Source organism: Berghia stephanieae, chromosome 8 (assembly GCF_034508935.2).
Source record: "Berghia stephanieae isolate SIO BIC M18660-M18661 chromosome 8, UCSD_Bste_1.3, whole genome shotgun sequence".
NCBI classification, from domain to species: Eukaryota; Metazoa; Mollusca; class Gastropoda; order Nudibranchia; family Aeolidiidae; genus Berghia; species Berghia stephanieae.
This window is the reverse complement of record NC_088367.1, coordinates 15,473,608-15,489,480: the sequence shown is the minus strand read 5'-3', so window position 1 is coordinate 15,489,480 and position 15,873 is coordinate 15,473,608. Positions and strand designations below refer to the sequence as shown.

The 15,873-nt window shown below is 34.3% G+C and overlaps 1 protein-coding gene across 2 annotated transcripts; it reads left to right on the top strand.

Moving 5' to 3' along the window:
* The first annotated feature begins 819 nt into the window (after positions 1 to 819).
* LOC144977788 (heat shock protein 27-like) lies at positions 820 to 12,235 on the top strand. 2 transcript variants are annotated; one of them, XM_078923183.1, is made up of 4 exons: positions 820 to 953; positions 8,685 to 8,928; positions 10,151 to 10,253; positions 11,283 to 12,235. In XM_078923183.1, the coding sequence occupies exons 2-4, from the start codon at positions 8,696 to 8,698 to the stop codon at positions 11,442 to 11,444; spliced, it is 498 nt and encodes a 165-aa protein (XP_078779309.1). In that variant the 5' UTR covers positions 820 to 953; positions 8,685 to 8,695; the 3' UTR covers positions 11,445 to 12,235. The 2 variants fall into 2 exon arrangements, with proteins under 2 accessions (XP_078779309.1, XP_078779310.1); XM_078923184.1 differs by having other exon boundaries at positions 840 to 953; positions 8,688 to 8,928.
* The last annotated feature ends 3,638 nt before the right edge of the window (positions 12,236 to 15,873 follow it).

Here is a 15,873-nt window from a genome sequence, read left to right as displayed (position 1 = left end):
AAATGATTACGTCCATGTTTTATGCCATGTTTTACGTTCCAATAATTTACGAGAGAGTGTTGTAAGTGACGATATTGTTTGTTCCCCATCATTCTTTATTTGTTATGATGATTTATTGTCTATTCCAGCTTATTTATTATTCTTTAGACTCTCCACTGCATCTCTATCATTTCCTATTGTAAGGCATCAAGTATTGTATTATTTGTATTAAGCTTCACATTCAGGCCATTGTCTTACTTTGTCCTTCTGTTTATTACTTCTTTCTTATTGGTCAATAGGTTTCCGTTTTCATCTTCTATGACACACGATTTAGAATATTCAAAGTACCAAAGACATTCCTAAGATTACATCCCCTCCCCCTCCCACATCTCTTTCCATGCCAATATTCAAACATTGGTCATTCACCAATTTATCTTTCGCCTTTGGCATTCCCTTTCTAACAATTTTTCTGGATTCTTCGTATAGATATTTATGATATATGAAGAACCGTTTCAGATATTCGATGAAGTTATGTAATCGATGTTCTTTAGATACACGGTAAAGCCGCTTGTGTGTGTGTGTGTGTGTGTGTGTGTGTGTGTGTGTGTGTGTGAATTATTAATTAATTAATCAATCAATTTATATCTCTTTGGTTTCTGATATTTTAAATTAAGTTTTGTTTTTCTAGTATCATTATTTTTATTTTTATTTTCTCTTTTTCATTTCAAAATACGTAGACCTCTACATATTTTTTTGTTTTAATTTAGGTAAATATTAAAGGATTAATGTAGAAAAACTGAGTTTCCATACTTTTTGACATGGAACTTCCATACAAAAGAGAGTGTGGGCAATGAACTTCGTATCTTTTCTATTTAAATGCCAGAGTTGAGTCCAGTATTCAGTTTGGGTTGAGTGAGTTGAACATAAATCAGTAGTTGTTAACAGGTATTTATCGGTTCGTTGGAAACTAACAGGTGAGGCTTTTTATGTTAAGATTAAGATGAATAAGAAAGAATACGTTTTTGCCAATCAAGTTTCAGAAAACCATATAACATGTTATTTTTATTTTGTCATGCTCTATGTTATTCAGATTGTTTTAATGTTAATGTTTTAGAATAATAATAATATTCCCGATGTTGTGTCCTTATAGTGGGCACAATACTCAAATTCCCCAGTCGACTCAGATGTGAATGAGTGCCTGGTACCGATATTGTAAGAGTGATATTACTAAAAGGCCGCCTTACAGGAGAATTACACAGTATGGTATAACAACAGGTTCCATTTGGCCTACTTGGAGAATAAATTAAATGAAGCATTGTAAACTGCACGAAGCATGCTAAAGCCGTGAAAATGTTTATTTCTTCTTTTATTTTCGATGCTTTTTCGTAAAAAAAAATAAATGAATAAAACAGGTACACTTAACTTGGTGGTGGCGCGAGTGGCGCTAATAGAGCTAGTACTTTTTATCTGTAATAAATGTCAAAATGAGCAATATGTCCGCAGGTCATAAACACATAATAATATGTTTAAATTTCCACAAATCAGAAAACCACCATAAAAGAAAACGGGGGAATAGTTTCAGAAGTGAAAAGTTAAAATGTTACCAATTTTTTTTTTCAAAACAGAATTATACCGGGAAAGGACATGGTGATTAAAAATAAATGTTATGTTTAACTTATAGCATCAGTGACTTTTTTTTTTTAATGTTTGCATTGGGTAGAGCCAACGTGAACTGAGTACCAAATAGTATAGCGATTTCGTTTCCTAAACCTCTCGTGAGTATCTATCGAGTTCATATGGTTGTAACTATCGAACAAATTAGTACGCTTTTCAATCATGGTAACCTGGAGAGAAGTTACACATCCTTATCCTAATCATTTAGATTGTGAACTAATTTTTCTGCATCTATTCAGGGGGGGGGGTGGGGGGGGGAGCTCCTTGTGCAAGATTAATAACCCCTCAATTTGCTCATCTTGGACAACATGGGTAGTCTTGTTGACATGTTTAATAGATTATCTATATTTTCTTCATTGAATGCCAAGGCGACGGCAGCTAACAATTCTGCACGGAAGGGCGTAATTTTTTTTATTTAAAAAAGAAAAATCACTCCAACATAACACTAGATTGGAGTGGCGGGTAACATATAATATCAAGAATTTTAATACTTATTTACCATTTTTTAAATCAATTGCATTCGTCATTACCATTTTGATTCATAAGTATTAAAACGAGGCCATTAGGTTATCTGGTTAGACCATTAAGAGAAAATAAATTATTTTCGAAGTTAACATCCAAGAAGTCGAGGAGAGTGGCTCAAGATAGACATAGAGTTTGAAACCACTGTTTTTGGAGTGGTGGATATAATATAGCTCACACAGTAGAGACACGCTCTCCCCGGCCAGGTGGAGTTGTCGTACCAGTAAGGTAGCGGGTTCTTCGCCGCCGCGAAGTTTTTATACTCCATTGTCTTCTGGCACTTTCCTATTCACTTCACTTCATCTTATTATCAACATAAGTGCCTGCTCCACTCACCTTTCTGAATTAATTTTCACCCCAAATGTCTCAATCTTTTCTATGTTGCATGTTTGTGTTGAGAATTCTGATTAATCACGTTATTTCAATCAGTTATAATGCCAAAACAATAACTTTTGTCTCCACTATACTTTCTAATCATTTTTTTCTGGTTGTTCCTTGACGCAAACCCTTCGATTTCGGAGTCTCGTTCACTCTCAATTCGCGAGCCGATAGATACAGTTTTATTTTTATTTTTACTAACAAAAATGTGTGCTTTCGACGATCTGCACATAGTAGTTTTATAGTTTTTTAAAGTCAGTGTCAATTGCAACAGGACACTTTTTGCCTCTGTCATTCGTAACCGACGTATTTTCTTCCCGAATCGAGGCGCACTCAATCTAAAAATAGCTGCTATCTTTTGAACGCTATGACGTCTCCTAGCAACTAGTCTCAGACTAGAGCATGAAGTCTTGCCTCAACAAATGACTAAAACCTAGCCAAACTTAGTCCGAAGGAGCCGTGATTTTAGTTTCAGACTTGCTTAGCTCACGTGAAATCCGATTTTTTCAAGTCATTGACTAGTCAGAGATAATCAGAGACTAAGCGCTAGTCCGCGTTCATGAAAACGGCCCAGGACTACACCGGTGTGTGTTGCAGGTCTGATAACCCAAATTGTTATGGTTTCATTGTTATAATTGAAATACTCTCAAACAAACGCAAAATATTGTCAATTACAAGATCATAATTGCGTTAGGTTATCAGACCTACTAATTTGGGCACCTTGGTCTACACCCAAGAAGGACTGCACAATTTTGTTTGACCCAGATTATTTCTGGTTGACCTAAAATTCAAGCTGATTATTTCCCTAGAGAGGGGGTAATAATTATTCCAGTGTCTGTACATTGTTGACGTTTGTGTTATTTTCTTGAGAAAATTTGTATTACGGACGACGTGCACTTATGAACCGGTTTGATAACCCAAAAATGTTATGGTCTCATTGTTGTAATGGGAATACTCTCTAACCAACGCAAAGTATTATCAATTTGATTCAATAGTCTGATGTCACGTCGCCCAGCAACGGCGGCCATCGTGGTTCTAAACAAAGAAAATCGGTATTTTTTATTCTTCATGCTGGCTAGAACTTTTCATATGTCTTGTGATGAGAATGTGTAAAAGTCAAAACATGATCAGTCTATAATGTTGTTTTTTTCCATCTGGATACGCTTTTATGCTCGTCGGAGAAATATTTCATAAGGGCGTCCGCTATTGTTCCGATAGTTTAGAGCCAGTTACTAAGTTACCATATGTCATTATGAGGGAAGTGACGTTACGACTGTTGAAGCGTATTACAACGATGTTAATAATATTATGTGCACCTCGACTGCGGAGCATACTGTCATGTCTTTGTCTTCGCGTGTTCAATGTTTATATTATGATATCGATAATAAAGTTCATAATACAAAACATGCATGTACTTGATGAGAATAAGGTAAAACCTCTACAGCGTCACAATTTGGACCTAAGAAAAATGGGCGATATAACACACCGCACCATGGGACAGCGTGGCTCAGCGGTACGGTCTTTGTTTCGTACCCAAAAGGTACCGAGTTCGATCAACCGCCGCGCTGTGTGGCCTTGAGCAAGTCACCTCGCCTTAGCTCAATTTGTGGCGCTGTACTGCGGCTGACGCCTGGTTTATTCCAGTCTTCCTTGGAATAGACCCGAGAGACAAATTTCCCCTATAGGATGAAAAAAGGGAATTTTATTTTATTTTATTTTTTATCAACCTGATAATTTGACAGGTAAATCTGGTGTTGAAAATTGATCATAAGTTGTTTTTTTTTCAAAAGTTCAGAAATGTAGATTTTTATTCATCAACTTATTTATCTTTTTTGTTTTCTATTCCTTTTTAATTTCCCCCTTTTTTATAATATGTTTCTATTTTATAAAAAAAATATTTATTTATTTATTCGTTTGTTTTTTTTTTTTTTTGTTTTTTTTTTTTTTTTCTGCAATGTAAGAAACTATAATCATTTCGTTCAATTACGAATCAGGATTTCACTTTTGGCTTCACTTTTGGGTGAACTTCTCGATTCACTTGTTTTTTTTAATGTTTTTTTTTTCATCTGGTTCAACTCGACATAATATGGTTAGGGCGGTAAGTCACATAATATATTATTTATTCCATATTCAGTTCAATCCATGCTAGTCATAAAGTTGGTAGGGCGGCGATGTGGTCTTGTGGTATGACACTCGCCTTCGAACCGGAAGGTCCAGGTTTCGAGTCGCGCTCTGAGCAGTGCACAGTTGAATCCTTTGAAAAGGCTCTTTACTCACATTTCTCATCGTGCTCTTGTGTAAAACGAGTACCTGGTCGTTAACAGCGTTGTCTCTATCGCTCTCCTTTTTAAAGCGCTTTGGCCCGGTTTACTGAATATTTCCATTTATAAATTCTCTATCTTTTAGTGGTAGTATTGTGTGGGATCATCTACTTTGCCATTTTACGTCCACTTAAGTTGGTGATTGGAGTTGGAAGTAGGAGAGGAGGTGGGGGGGGGGGGGGGTATAACGAGATTTCATTTTATAATCATTATGTCGTTCTAACTTATATGATGTTATGGTAGCATATCTGAGCTGAAAATCACTGGGTAAAAGGTTCCATTAGTTAAATTCAAGAACAGTTGATATTCTGGTATGTTTTTTTTTTCTAGAATTTTATTTTCTGCTTTGTGTCTAGCATCATTTTGCCTAACAGACCTTTTCATGTTTTTATTACAATAAATATCATACTTTATTATTGGGTATCAATATGAACATTATCATTCCCACACAACACACTAAAATAATATCCGTGTATTTATTGTACTGTGCTGACGAAGCACGACCTTTCATTTTCAGGAGAAGATGCTCTTTACCTGATGCATATATTTTTCGTTTTGTTTGCACCTGATCATAAACAACAACCTTACCGTTTTGGTTAGAATTCGCTGATGTCAGCATGATTTAAATTTGTTCATTTAAAAAAAAATTATTTTATGATTAGGAAAATTTTTGGGTTCAACCCTAAGTGCACATCTTATTTGCAGGTCTTGTGTTGAATGAAGTGGTAGCTGAATTAATCAATTATCTGAGATTTTGTTTATTTATTTATTTATTTATTTATTTATTTATTTATTTATTTATTTATTTATTTATTTATTTATTTATATAAGCTGTTTGTATTTATGTCAAACCTACAGCACCAGGCACCCTGGCCTATTCATTGTAGAGGTTATCACAATATTTCATTTCTGACACTTTCTGAGGCGAATCTAATCTTAGCGCGTTTTACCTCTAAATATTATACATGTCTCATATTGCCAAAAACTTTTTAAAAACGTAATTGAGGCAACAAAATACTCAAATACTAAGTTATTTGGAAAACTAAGTCAATTTTTAAAAAGTGTTATCATCACGTTCTATCAGTTGAATTATGTAAAATAAACAAACAAACAAAAAAACCAACTGGAGATCTAGCTCCAATTGATTAGTAGAGATAGTTTCTCGAGGGTTCAAAAAAGTGTAGGCAGAGCATCAACTTTGTCCACACTTTTTCAACGCTTTAATAAAAAGGTATAGACGTCTAACTACTATACATTTTGATGCTAGATCGTCGATTTTTGGTTTATTGTTCATTTTTAACACAGAGATACGATGATAGCGAATTATTTCCTTAGTTGTTGTTTTTTCCCAATACCTTAGTATTGGAGTGTTTTTTTTATGGCGAATGTCACAAAAACGACCTTTTGGTACAGCCTCCATTCCTCGAGCATTGATTTTGGCAATGCCATCGATATCCGGATTGTTTATCTAGTCCATTTCTGAACAAGTGATGCTTGTGAAAAGAAATAAAGAAATCAACTAAATATCTTAAAATTAATTTAAGTTCCAGCTACAAACCTTGTTTATACGACTGTCTGTGTTTATATTATCAAAAACGCGCCACTCTCTCTCTCTCTCTCTCTCTCTCTCTCTCTCTCTCTCTCTCTCTCTCTCTCTCTCTCTCTCTCTCTCTGTGTGTGTGTGTGTGTGTGTGTGTGTATGTGTGTTTGTCTGTGTATGTGTGTGTGTGACTATCTACACGGCTCCACATACATTTCGCGTGTGTGAGTGCGTTCCACCTCTCTCTCTCTCTCTCTCTCTCTCTCTCTCTCTCTCTCTCTCTATATATATATATATATATATATATATATATATATATATATATATATATATATATATATTATGACTTATCTTTTTCTCAATCAATCAGCCTTTCTTTACATTTATCTCTTACTAACTGGATAGAGTTTTTTGACCTCTCATGATCGGTGGCGAGGTTACCTTTGTTGTGTTTTCTATCCCCTTATATCTAAATCCCTTATTTCCAGGTTCCTTTCTATCTTCTTATTGAAATTATATGACTTTGGTTTGTTGTGACCCTAGCCTGAGTCCTTCACTGTCAGAGAAACAGCCACTATTAATTTTGGAAATGATTTTTTCCTTACAAATCATCTTTCTGTTGTTTACTGATATTTTGTTTTAAAAAATAATACAATAATATTATTTAAACATTTGAGCGTGTTCTTTTTAATGGGAAACTGTGCTTGTGTCTGTGTGGGACTGTTAGGTGATCTCAAACTAAACAAATTGATAGTTTGCTCTTATAATCTACTACTTCTGTTCCCTATTTGAACCACTCCCTCTTTATCATAATTTTATTTCGTAAATCTATAATTTCTGACTTTCCCATTCTCTACCTTTATATTGGCGCTAAAATGACCTAAAAGTGTCGCTTTAAAACCCCTAAAACCAAAAATGAACAACATAGTTCCCTCTATATACACCTTTAATCTAAAGTGATAACACACATATTCTTTCAAACTCTTATCCTTTTCTTTGTTCCTTCATCTATATTACGTGTCTTCCAATTTTGAAATAACAACAATAGCACCAAAAAAAAAAAAAAAATTTTATATCTGAATGAGAAAAAAATGTTGTATCTCAGCGAATGTAAAGATTTTTCTCGAGCTGGTAAGGAAAGGGTTAACCTTTTTTGTATGTCTGTTTGTTTGTTTGTTTGTTTTTGTTTGTGGCATTGACATGTTCTACAACCCACTTGTTTATAGTTTTCGAAGGCGATGTTCTGCGACTTTGAGAAATCAATTGTTTAAAATGTCTACTGTAAACGTTTGACATTATTGTTTGTTCTGGGCAATGTCGAGTTGTTTTCTTTTCTTTTTTCTTTATTTTTTTCTCTTTTTGTTTTGTTTGTTGATTGTTTATTTTGTGTTTTTTTAAATATATTTTTTAAAAATTGTTTTTTTTTTCTTTTTATCACGATATATTGTTCATTGATCTCACCAGACCACGGTTTAGTTAAAACACCAACAGGTCTGATCTCTTTTTCTAAATTTCGTTCTATCTTTATTTTTCTTTTTTTTTATATTTTAAATCTGTCTACTTACGATTTATTGGTTATTTAAATCTATCGCGAGAAGAGGAGTAAAGTAGCACTGCATTTATTCTTATAATAATAATAATAATAATAATAATATAATAATAATAATAATAATAATAATAATAATAATAATAATAATAATAATAATAATAATAATAATAATAATAATAATATACTTTAGTCATCTAAATAATGGAAATTCGTTCACAGACGTGGCATGCATAAAAATGTATAAATATAAAGTTAATGATTTATGGCGATAACGTATATATATATATATATATATAATATAATATATATATATATATATATATATATATTATATATATTTATATATATATATATATATATATATATATATATATATATATAAACATATCAATTTTACAAATTGAAATATGTTGTCCCTATGACCCCTAGTTTGAATTTCTATGTAAATCCATTAAAAAATTATAAATATAGACCTAGAATTAAGATTTAATAGCAACACTTTATCTATTAAATTTATAAATTGAGATTATTTTTATGGCCTCTAGTCCGAACTTGTGTGTGTATATTTTTAGAAATAGTATTTAAAGACGACGGTCCCTGTGGAGAACTTAATATATAAATTAGATGTCTCATTATGATTGTCTTTTACCGCCCCCCCCCCATCCCACCTCCCCCATGCTGAAATAATAATGTTATTTTATTTTCATTGTATCCACACCAGAAGAATAAAAGATGGATCAACATTTGGTGCCCATGAACTTTGGAAACTGGAGCTTCTTCGACAGACAGAGGTCCGTTTTTAAGGACATGTTTAAAGATATGGACAAGGAATTTGCCGAATTCGACAAGGAGTTAGAGCGCATGCGCATGGGCATCGAACCCGATATTGGTTCCATGAAGATCATTGGACGCCAAGAAAACCCCATTGTTTCCGATGTTCAAGGCAACAAACATCTTTCTTTGAGGTAACTCGATTTAATTTTTCAAAGTCAAAATTCGGTGTTTATGTATTTTAGGAATATTTTCACTTCAGTGCTCTTACTCGTATAGCGAACTTATTTCAACAAAGTACTATATTAGATGTGGCTTTGAGGTCAAGTGAAATTATATTTTAATTTTGAAGTTTTTAAATCCCGCTTTTAACATCTACACAAATAAAGTGAATATCCAAAAGCCCCAAGAACGATACCGAATACAATAAATTCTATTAATTGCGATCTGACTTCATTAAATTCCCGAAGTCCCAGGTTTGAGAGTTTTTGCGAAGATGAGGGTCATTTAAATCGATCAATATTTAAAGGACGATTTCTGGCCAATTTTTAAATACGTGTCTTCAACAACGGATTGCTACCAGAGCATATACACCTGTCAGCATGTGTTGCTAGTTGCTACCCCATAGATAGGTTGCCAGCCTTGTACAAAGCGCTTTTCAATGCTCTATAACGTTTATCGTCCTAATTCAAGCCCAAATCCCAGGGTAATTAATGTATAGGTAACGACACATTTACTACACTGCTATTGAATCGAATCAGGGGAGTAATTGAAACATTGACTGAGCCCAATACTGTTTCCTTTGCCGGCTCAATACTTGCAAGTCAAATGCTGCACCAGTTGAGCTATTGCTCCCCCCCCCCCCCCCACCACCACCACCACTTCCCCCCAAAATATTTTTTTAATGCATAAAAATAGTGATAAAAAGCTAACGAGGTTTAATAGTGCAGGGATAAAGGCTTGAAACAAAAGGATAAACTGTACAGGGCACTTACCTTGTTCACCCCAGGGAATTCTTTTGTCCATGGGTTTTAAACATAAACCTTTATTCCTCTAGTGAAATATGATGTCATGAAAAGTGTTTTTGATAGAGCAGCGTCCCATTCAACTTTCTGTCATAGAATCTTTGATAAAGTTACTTGTACATTAAGCGCTAGATAGGTATTAAATGATTCCTTTAAGGTATATATATATATATATATATATATATATATATATATATATATATATATATATATATGTGTGTGTGTGTGTGTGTGTATATCATATATGTGTGTGTGTGTGTATGTTGTTGTTGTTGTTGTTGTTGTTGTTCTTGATGATGATGATGATGATGATGATGATGATGATGATGATGATGATGATGATGATGATGATGATGATGATATTGACGATAATGATGGTGCTTCTTAACAGATTTGACTGCAAAGGTTACAAGCCAGAAGAGATCACAGTGAAAACCATCGACAACAAATTGATCCTGGAAGCAAAACATAGTGAGGATACACCCGGAAGGAAGGTTTGTAAAATTCTATTTGGGGCGTCGATACATAATCCTATTTACTTTTACTTTTAGTTTTAATCAACCTATTGTTTTCATACTCGACTGGTTCTTCCAGTTCTGTATTTTTTAAATTATTCACACCAACAAATCGTCAAGGATTGCAGAGTCCAATATTTTAAAAAGTGTTCTTGTTTGCATTTGTTCCATTTTGTTTTGTTTTTAATAATATTGTTATTGCACCAGTTTACCTTTGTTTATTCGCGCAGATGTAAGGAGAGGAATTGTATTACGTTTTGAAATTGATAATATATTGAAAAGGGATACCTCTTTTAATAGTTTAAGTTTAAGCATTACATTTTTTGTTGTTGAAATAATAAAGCCGGCATGCTGAAGTTGTTTCTTCGATTTTTACATCTACGATTAATGTTTCTTGGGTCTGATTTGATTCAATAGATGTGTAGTATAATTGTGACCATTCGCCTCAAAACGGTATTAAGTCGGGTTTGTTAAAATGTTGAAAATTTAATTTATAGTCAGAAATATTAGACTTATTTTGAGTTTATATGATTTATTGGGGAGAATGGTGACCATATTTTATGGTTCGAATGCCAACAATTTATATTTTTGACCAGTTTAACATTAAATTCGGCTTTTAAGCATGTGGTTCGTTCCGACATAATACCGTTTTGAGACGATGGTCACAATTTATCGTTACCTAAGCTTTGGCAAAAGGATCATGCATTAAACCTACTATATATTACAATCAAAATGCAAACAGGCACTTTAATTTATCTCAATTGAAGGTTACATAATGCTAGAAGGGAACATTTTCGGTCAAGGCACCATTATGCATTTGTTATACACATAAAATTATAACACATGCATTTTAAGTCGACCCGATCTTGGCTTACTTTATGGCCACTGTTTAATGATCGCCTAAAATTATTTACCTGACTTTTAAAAAATTCCTCCAAATTAAGACCTTGTCGACTTTGTGCAGAACAATGTAGAAACCTTAAAGGTAAATCTTGTTTTGTTTTTCAGAGTTTCAAAAGTTTCAGCCGTCAGTACGACCTTCCAAACAAGATTGATCCTTTGACTTTGAACTCTACCCTCTCTGCAGACGGTGTGCTATCTATCGAGGCTCCAGCCCCGAATGCAATCGAAGCACCACGGGAAAGAATTCTCCCAATCAAATATATGTAATTTGAAACAGGAATTTGAAGTTATTTGAAAGTTTTCCATGTTTGATTATATGACCACAGGACTGAAAAATTACAAGGCATTTTTGCCTCTAAAATCTTTCCACAGTCAAAAGACTATTTGGTTAAATTTAATTCTCAAAGTTAAGTCATAATCTGTTCCTGAAATGTTTTGTTAGTAATTTAGGAGTAAAGTTGTGTGTCTTTAGATCATATAAAAAGCCACAATTATCTTATTTCAAAATCTCCATGGTGAATGTTATATTGTCTCTATGTGATATTGATGAAAACTGCTTTTGAATGCGTATATCATTTACCATTCTTTTTTTTTTTTTTGTTCACTATACAAAACCAAAATAAAATACCCATAAAGCTTTTTATAATAGTAAAACTTAGAATAGAAAGATTATGAAACATACTGTAGTTTTTTACAACTCGTCAAATAATTTTAGATCAGAGAGAAAGTTACAAAATGCAAAGAGAGAGAGAGAGAGAGAGAGAGAGAGAGAGAGAGAGAGAGAGAGAGAGAGAGAGAAAGAGAGAGAGAGAGAGAGAGAGAGAGAGAGAGAGGGAAGGGGGGGGGGCGGGGGCGGAGGAAGACGGAAAGAGGTAGAGAAGAAGAGAGAACGTGTGTGGAATAGGAGGGTGTATGTGCGTGTTTCTCAGCGTCTGTTTGTGTTTAGAAGACAGATATTTACAATCAATGTTGATATTTGCAATTGTATATGTGTTATAATATGAAGAAATAAATGAAGATAAAGAAAACGATAACTGCAAATAAACTTGTTTTACATACTCAATCGTGTTTGTTTTATCAGTCGTACTCTTCAACTTTGCAAATGAACGCTCCCAAAACAGCTCTATAAACTGCAATATTTAGATACAGATTTGAAAAGGTGCTAGTATATCAATGTCAGTCTAAGCAGAGAGAAACATACAAGTAAAAAAAAAAAAAAGAAAATCCCCCCCCCCCCAAAAAAAAACCCAGCCTGGCTTTATTAGGGATCGAACCTCAAACCCCCTGATCACCGTAATCAGAAAGATCTATATATAGCATTGGACGCGCAAAAAACCAGCAGATTCCCATGAAAATAAACCGAAGGTTTTCCATGAATTTTCTTCGAGACTTAATTACGCAAAACGCTCTGGGAGGTTTCAAAATTATTTCTACTTCTTCCTATTTTCCCGTTAGAGCTATTAAGCCCACGTAACCGGATTTATCCCGGTTTTTTTTTTATAGCGCGAAACGGACAATAGCAATCGCTTACTACCCTTTTGGTGGGATGTTAATCTGTCACATTCGAAATGATTTTGTCCGACGATAATTGTCACTATCTTTCGGCTTTTGAACACACATGTGTCAAATCGATCAAAAATATGCTAACTGTCGCGTCTATGAAGGAGAAGTGGCAAATAGGAATAGACAAATAGGAGTCAGATAGTTTCCTCAAAGACATAAGTTGTCTGATCCCTATTTTACCCTGTTATAGTTGGGTTAAAGTTCCTGACAACTACAGGTAGTAAGAAAATTTTAAGTTAAAGAAATAGGTAGTTGAAGTAGTTGTAGATTATTGGCACGTTATACAGGGATATATAGGTTCAGAAGGTGAGCATTAATCCCCGTTAAAGCAGAAATACTTTAATATAAATCGTCAAAATTGCCTAACACAATAACACGTTAACACATAATAGGCCAAAAGAATAATAGTACATTTTATTTAATTTATTAAAGTTAGGCTACGGGTAGTTAATTTTCCTCTCTTATGTTCCGTTGCTCACTTTATTATAATTGGTTCCTTATCTGTTTGGATGTGACCGGGGGCGCCGTTACGGTTGCTTCTGCCTGGTTATTTTATGGAGGAGCCTTTTAGTCATTCTCTGATTATCCCAGTGGGTCACTTGATCAACGTGTAACCAAATGGAGTTAAATTACAGGAGCAAATCTTTGACTTTTTTTTATACTCCTTATGAACAATGATGTCGTGAGGATTTCCAATTAACAAACCCTTGACATCACCACCGATCTAAATTTTTTTAGTCATTATCCTTAATTTAATTAACGGGATACAGGTAGGTTAATGGGATGGGGAAAGAAAAGTAAACAATGACAGCATAAGAATCAATACATATAAATGCATTATAGTACTATCGCGTATTAGCGATAGCACATTTGTAAATGTAATTCATGTAAATGTAATTCATTCATTTGGAAGGCATACATACAAATACAATAGCTAATATATACATATATGATAATATTCACATATATAGATAAAGAGAGTGAATGAAATATTTTCGTTTATAATAACGCGAGTTACCTATTTCTGTTAATAACATAGCTATCAATTTCTATTATTTCATAGGTTGTGTCTACTTACGGCCTAGGCGAAAATACTATATTAATTATTACTCACTACACATACTAGTTTTAAATGACATTAATTAATCATAACACAATTTAAGTCCACAGAAATATTTATTTCATACCCTTGCCCACACAATGATTCCCACTAAATAGAATTTAAAGTTGGTCACGAGAATAGCCTGTTGGTGATAGAGTGATGGAATGAGTTAGAGAGAGCGAATTATCCGAGTCTTTGCTTATATAGAAATATGAACCTCTTTCCAAAAAGGAGTAGGGATGATCTTAGACCAAAAATCAACCAAATTTTACAAAGGGCACGTAGCAATCTCAGACAGAGTTTTGCTGGTTAAGCTAAGAGGACCTGTAGTTGACACCAATATTATTCAAGTTTATGCACCAACAGAAGAGGCGACAGATGCAGATATGACAGAGTTTTACCATTCACTAGACAAAGCAAAACGAATGTGTAAATCACAAGAAGTCCTTATGGTAATGGGGGACCTAAATGCTAAGATTGGCAGAGGCAGAGATGGTGACATAATCGGACCACATGGACTCGGAGACAGAAATGAACGAGGAAACATCTGGGCAGATTGGTGTAGAACAAATAAATTAATGATTTCAAACACCTGGTTTCAACAACACCCAAGAAGAACCTGGACATGGCAATCACCAGGGGACAGAGCAAGGAACCAGATAGACTTTATAGCAGTATCATCAAGATTCAGAAATGGCATATTAAATTGCAAAACCTACCCAGGCGCCGATGTAGACAGTGACCATGTCCCAGTTGTTTGTACAATAAGGATAAAGTTTAAAGCTATTCAGAGAACAGCTGGTAGAATAAAGAGGGATTACAGGTTATGCAAAGACAATGGCATACAAACAAAAATGAGAGAAGAATTTGAAAATGCACTCATGATACAAAGCCAAAGTGAACCTGATAATGAAAAATGTGAAAAACAATTTGATATATTCCAAAAGTGTGTCAAAGCAACTGCAGAAAAGCATTTACCAATAGCTCAAATAAACAGCAAAAAGGAATGGATGACAAATGAAATTCTAAACCTATTTGAAGAAAGACGAAAATGCAACAGAGGGTCTGCAGAATACCAAACATTGAACAACCACATTAAATCCAAATGCATCGAGGCACACGAGAACTATCTAGACTGGAAATGCTGCGAAATCGAAAGAGAATACAAACCCAACCCCCAACAAGCTCACCAAAGAATAAAAGAACTATCAGGGAAAAGGAAAAGCAAAGCAGCAGGAAGTTGTATCCAAAACAAACAAGGGGAACTGCTATTTGAAGAACAACATATAGAAAACCGATGGGTAGAATACATAGGCGAACTGTACAATGATCCAAATAGAAATGAACCACCACTGAAATTCAAAGAACCATTAAGCGGACCAAACATCACCAAAAGTGAAATTGAACATGCCATGGAACGAATGAGGGATGGTAAAGCAACAGGCCCTGATGAAATATCTGTAGAGGTATTAAAAAGCCTAGGAGATCTAGCAATTGATGAACTTCACATATTATTCAACAATATATACAATACTGGGAAAATTCCAGAAGATCTCTGTAACTCTATTTTCATAGCAATACCAAAGAAAGCAGGTGCAGTCAGATGCGAAAATTTTAGAACTATAAGTTTAATAAGCCACATCAACAAAATACTGTTGCGTATAATTATCAACAGGCTAAGGAATAAGATTAACCCCGAAATCGCAGAAGAACAATATGGATTCCAACCTGACAGAGGGACAAGGAACGCAATATACCTCCTCCGTGTTTTAAGTGAAAGAGCTATACAGGTTCAGACCCCACTATACCTCTGTTTTGTCGACTACAAAAAAGCTTTTGATAGAGTACGCCACGAAGAAATACTAAAACAACTGCACTCCATTGGCGCTGATGAGAAAGACCTCAGACTCATGCAAACATTATACTACACCCAGCAGGCATCTATCAAAATCGGAAACTCTACAGGAAATTCCATTCCTATTAAGAAAGGAGTCCGTCAAGGGTGTGTTGCCTCACCAGATCTGTTTAATC

What these genes read in the sequence shown, in the direction of transcription:
- LOC144977788 (XM_078923183.1), top strand. Translation starts at nt 8,696, where the DNA reads ATGGATCAACATTTGGTGCCCATGAACTTTGGAAACTGGAGCTTCTTC. An exon ending in AACAAACATCTTTCTTTGAG is followed by an intron (nt 8,929 to 10,150) that starts GTAACTCGATTT and finishes GCTTCTTAACAG; the next exon opens with ATTTGACTGCAAAGGTTACA. An exon ending in AGGATACACCCGGAAGGAAG is followed by an intron (nt 10,254 to 11,282) that starts GTTTGTAAAATT and finishes TTTGTTTTTCAG; the next exon opens with AGTTTCAAAAGTTTCAGCCG.